The sequence below is a fragment of the Aegilops tauschii genome, chromosome 1 (genome assembly GCF_002575655.3).
Source record: "Aegilops tauschii subsp. strangulata cultivar AL8/78 chromosome 1, Aet v6.0, whole genome shotgun sequence".
Taxonomy (NCBI): Eukaryota; Viridiplantae; Streptophyta; class Magnoliopsida; order Poales; family Poaceae; genus Aegilops; species Aegilops tauschii.
The window spans coordinates 496,193,521-496,198,925 of record NC_053035.3 but is presented as its reverse complement, the minus strand read 5'-3'; the positions used below and the strand labels follow the sequence as shown (position 1 = coordinate 496,198,925).

The 5,405-nt window shown below is 43.1% G+C and overlaps 1 protein-coding gene across 1 annotated transcript; it reads right to left on the bottom strand.

The window, feature by feature from the left end:
• Nucleotides 1–1,034: 1,034 nt before the first annotated feature.
• LOC141039202 (uncharacterized) lies at nt 1,035–5,088 on the bottom strand. The gene is given in 7 exon segments (XM_073506529.1): nt 1,035–1,094; nt 1,184–1,294; nt 1,743–1,880; nt 1,882–2,121; nt 2,554–2,646; nt 2,788–3,393; nt 4,513–5,088. Coding segments are annotated over 7 exon segments (1,824 nt in total).
• Between the last annotated feature and the right edge of the window lie 317 nt (nt 5,089–5,405).

The window sequence follows — 5,405 nt, the reverse complement described above, 5'->3', positions numbered from 1 at the left end:
TAGTAGTGTTGATTACTCCTTGTAGTTGATGCTAGTTGGTTTATTTGGTGGAAGATCATATGTTCAGATCCTATATGCATATTAATACCCCTCTGATTATGAACATGAATATGCTTTGTGAGTAGTTACGTTTGTTCCTGAGGACATGGGAGAAGTCTTGCTATTAGTAGTCATGTGAATTTGGTATTCGTTCGATATTTTGATGAGATGTATGTTGTCTATCCTCTAGTGGTGTTATGTGAACGTCGACTACATAACACTTCACCATTATTTGGGCCTAGAGGAAGGCATTGGGAAGTAATAAGTAGATGATGGGTTGCTAGAGTGACAGAAGCTTAAACCCTAGTTTATGCGTTGCTTCGTAAGGGGCTAATTTGGATCCATATGTTTCATGCTATGGTTAGGTTTACCTTAATATTTTTGTTGTAGTTGCGGATGCTTGCAATAGAGGTTAATCATAAGTGGGATGCTTGTTCAAGTAAGAATAGCACCCAAGCACCGGTCCACCCACATATCAAATTATCAAAGTACCAAACGCGAATCATATGAACGTGATGAAAACTAGCTTGACGATAATTCCCATGTGTCCTCGGGAGCACTTTTCTCTATATAAGAGTTTGCCCAGGCTTGTCCTTTGCTACAAAAAGGATTGGGCCACCTTGCTGCACTTTATTTACTTTTGTTACTTGTTGCTCGTTACAGATTATTCTATCACAAAACTATCTATTACCACTTATTTCAGTATTTGCAGAGAATACCTTGCTGAATTGCTTATCATTTCCTTCTGCTCCTCGTTGGGTTTGACACTCTTACTTATCGAAAGGACTACGATAGATCCCCTATACTTGTGGGTCATCAAGCACCGCAAATGGTCCATCGCCGCATGGCTGCAACTTGCACTTGCGTTGCTCAGGAAAACGGTCCTTCCGAAGGTGTACCCATACCAAATTGCCTTGCTCGAACACCAGCTTCTTCCTGGTCTTGTTTACCCGCTTCGCACATTGTTCAGTCATTTTCTCAATGTTCTCCTTTGCCTAGGCATGAAGTTTCTTGACGAAATCAGCACGCTTACTGGCATCAAGGCTAGTTCGTTCCTGCAGTGGCAAAGGCAAAAGATTGATGGGAGCAATAGGTTTGAATCCATAAACAATTCATATGGGCAAAATTTAGTGGTCGAATGTACCGCCCTGTTATACGCGAACTCCACATGAGGTAGGCAATCTTCCCACATCTTCAAATTCTTCTTCAGGACTGCTCGCAGCATCATGGACAACGTCCGGTTGACAACTTCAGTCTGTCCATCAATTTGTGGGTGGCATGTCGTGGAAAATAGGAGCTTGGTGCCGAGTTTTCCCCACAAGGTCTTCCAAAAGTAGCTCAGAAATTTGGTGTCACGGTCTGACACAATCGTGCGTGGTACTCCATGTAGACGCACAACTTCCCTGAAAAACAGATCAGCAATGTGTGAAGCATCATCGCTCTTGTGACATGGTATAAAATGTGCCATTTTGCTAAAACGATCAACTACCACAAACACCGAGTCACTCCCCCTCTTAGTCCGTGGTATACCAAGAACAAAACCCATAGAAAATATCTTCCCACGGAGTATTCGGAATAGATAGAGGAGTATATAAACCATGAGGATTCAAGCGGGACTTAGCTCTGTGACAAATCTCACATCTCAACACGTAGCGTTCCACGTCACGTCTCATTCGCGGCCAAAAGAAGTGATCAACGAGTACACTTTCAGTTTTCTTGGCTCCAAAATGTCCCATGAGACCACCAGCGTGAGCCTCCTGCAAGAGCAACAAACGAACAGAACAATCTGGGATGCACAATTTGTTAGCTCGAAATAGAAATCCATCATGCAAGTGAAACTTCTCCCATCCTTTTCCCTTGTCACTTTGAAAATGGTTCAGCAAAGTATGAGTCGTTAGCATACAATTCTTTCATGCTTTCTAAACCAAGGATTTTAACATCAAATTGGGAGAGTAAAATGTGACGCCTAGACAATGCATCGGCAACAACGTTATCCTTCCCTTTCTTGTACTTGACAATATAAGGAAAAGACTCTATGAACTCACTCCATTTTGCATGTCTACGATTCAGTTTGAGTTGGCCCTTTAGATGTTTAAAGATTCATGGTCAGAATGTATTACAAACTCTTTTGGCCACAAGCAATGCTGCCATGTTTCCAGAGATCGAGCAAGTGCATACAATTCTTTATCATAGACGGAATAATTAAGAGTTGGACCATTAAGCTTCTCACTAAATAGGCGATGGGTTTACCTTCTTGCATTATAACTCCACCAATGCCAACACCACTTGCATCACATTCAGTCTCAAATGTCTTACCAAAATCAGGAAGTGAAAGCAATGGGGCTGATGCCAATCTCATTTGAGTTCTTGGAAGGACTTGTCTTGGGCGTCACCCCATTGGAATGGAGTGTCTTTCTTTGTTAACTCATTCATTGGTGCAGCAATGGTGCTGAAATCCTTCACGAACCGGCGGTAGAAACCTGCAAGTCCGAGGAAGCTACGTACTTAGCTCACATTTTGTGGAGGCATCCACTCACGAATAGCCTTGATCTTCTCTTCATCGACCTCCACACCTTTTGCTGAAACAACAAAGCCAAGAAACACAACCTTGTTTGTGCAAAATGTGCACTTTTCCACGTTAGCATACAACTTTTCCTCCCGTAGGACAGCAAGCACACATTTTATATGTCCAACATGATCCTCCAAAGTTTTGCTATAAATCAATATGTCATCAAAGTAAACCACTACAAACTTGCCAATAAAGGATCTAAGCACATGATTCATCAATCTCATGAAAGTACTAGGTGCATTCGTTAATCCAAAAGGCATAACCAACCATTCATACAAGCCAAATTTTGTCTTAAATGCAGTTTTCCATTCGTCACCATCTTGCATTCTTATTTGGTGGTAACCACTTCGCAAATCAATTTTGGAAAATATGGTGGAGCCACAAAGTTCATCAAGCATGTCATCGAGCCTAGGAATAGGGTGGTGATATATCACAGTTATGTTGTTAATGGATCTACAATAAGTGCACATGCGCATGGTACCGTCTTTCTTTGGAACTAAAAGAATGGGAACAGCACAAGGAGAAAGACTTTCCCTTACACACCCTTTGTCAAGTAGATCTTCTACTTGCCTCTGAATTTCCTTCGTCTCCTCTGGGTTTGCTCGATACGGTGGTCGGTTTGGTAGTTGGGCGCCCGGAACCAAGTCGATTTGGTGCTCAATGCCCCGCTTCGGTGGCAAACCAGGTGGTACCTCCTTGGGAAACACATCCTCATACTCCTGCAAAAGATCAAAGACAACACTAGGAAGAGTTGAGGGTAAGTCGTTAGCAGCCAATAAAGTTTCCTTGTACATGAGTACAAAGAATGGAGTATTAGGTTCTCTCAATTCCCGCAGATCCCTTTTCCTAGCCATCATAACTAATCCCTGTTTTTCCCGGGGCTTGGTCATATTTGGCTGTGGAGCTTTTGGCTTTGGAAACACTCCCTCACTATGTTGGTGGCTCACTCATTGTGTATGATCACTCTCTCCCTTTATCTTTCCTTTCCTTTTCATCTCATCAAGATAGACTTCCTCGGGTGTCATGGGTAGCCAAGTGAACTTTTCTCCTTTATGGACAAAACATAAGCGATTCGCACGCCCGCTGATTTGCACATCACGGTCATGCAACCACAGTCACCCAAGAAGCAAGTGACAAGCGTGCATCGGAACCACATCACACTCAACATCATCCTGATATGTCCCTACTAAAATTGGTATTTGCACGCTGCTAATCACCTTAATTGCACCGCAATCATTCAGCCATTGCATGCGGTATGGGTGTGGGTGACGTTTTGTTTGCAATTGAAGCTTCTCGACCATCTCCGTACTTGCAATATTGTTGCAGCTGCCACTATCAACAATCACTCGACATATCTTTGAGTTGATAAGGCAACGGGTGTGGAAAAGATTGTGTTGTTGCCCCTTTTCCTCCTCCACAACCTGGGCGTTAAGTGAACGACATACAACTAAAGCTTCTCCATCAAGTTCCTCATGAGATTAAATTGTTCCTCCTACTTCCCAACCTTGCTCCTCTTCCACTTCATCATTGCCACCTTTAGGGTCACTTTCAGACTCCCATTCACCTCGTTCATTGATGATCATAGTTCTTTTGCTTGGACATTCCAAAGAAATATGACCTCTTCCTTTGCACTTGTGGCATTGAATGTTACTGCTGCGTGTAGAACTCTTTTCTGGAGGTGGAGCAGAGGATACTCCTGCTGTAGTTGATGACCTCTTATCTTGATTGCGAATGGCAGGTGAGGAAGCCGTCGAGGCATGTGGGTGTCTAGGTGGTGCACCCTCAAACTGAGAACCATATGGCTGCTGTGCTCGTTGCCATGAGCGTGTGGTGGTGCGGCCTTGGAAAGCACGAGTATGACCATTACGCATATTCTTCTTCTCAACTCTTATAGCTTGATGTACCACATCTTGTAATGTATCATAAGGAAACATCTCCACAAAATCTGATATTTCATCATTCAGCCCATGTAAAAATCTCGCCATCTTTGCCTCATCACTTTCACGGGTTCTTGTCCGAATTAGCAGCACCTCCATCTCTTTATAGTACTCCTCAATAGTGCGGGAACCTTGAGTGAGCCCCTGCAACCGCTTGTACAATTGCCTCTCATAGTATGATGGAACAAAACGGCGCCAAATGACTTCCTTCATCAAAGTCCAGTTGCGGATATGATTATTGCCTGACATCAACCGATCGTCTTGCAGCTGATTCCACCATGTAAGAGCATAACCAGAGAACTCCATAACAGCAAGATCAACTCTCTTGGCTTCAGAAAAACCATGGTTGCGAAAGATTTGATCACACTTCTCTTCCCACTCAATATATGCATCCGGATCCTCTTTTCCCGTGAAAGATGGCACATGTAGCTTCACTCTCGCTTGGTTGTCACGATCATCCTGATCACGACGGTCGTAATGATGACCATTGCGACCAAAAATAGCACCACAGCGAGGCGGGGAGTAGGGTTCATAGTCCCCCATGCCTTCATCTTCGTCACCATGCTCGGAGAGATCTTCAAGGAAGGTGGCATCTGAAGGAAATATGCCCTAGAGGCAATAATAAAGTATTATTTATTTCCTTATATCATGATAAATGTTTATTATTCATGCTAGAATTGTATTAACCGGAAACATAATACATGTGTGAATACATAAACAAACAGAGTGTCACTAGTATGCCTCTACTTGACTAGCTCGTTGATCAAAGATGGTTATGTTTCCTAGCCATAGACATGAGTTGTCATTTGATTAACGGGATCACATCATTAGGAGAATGATGTGATTGACTTAACCCATTC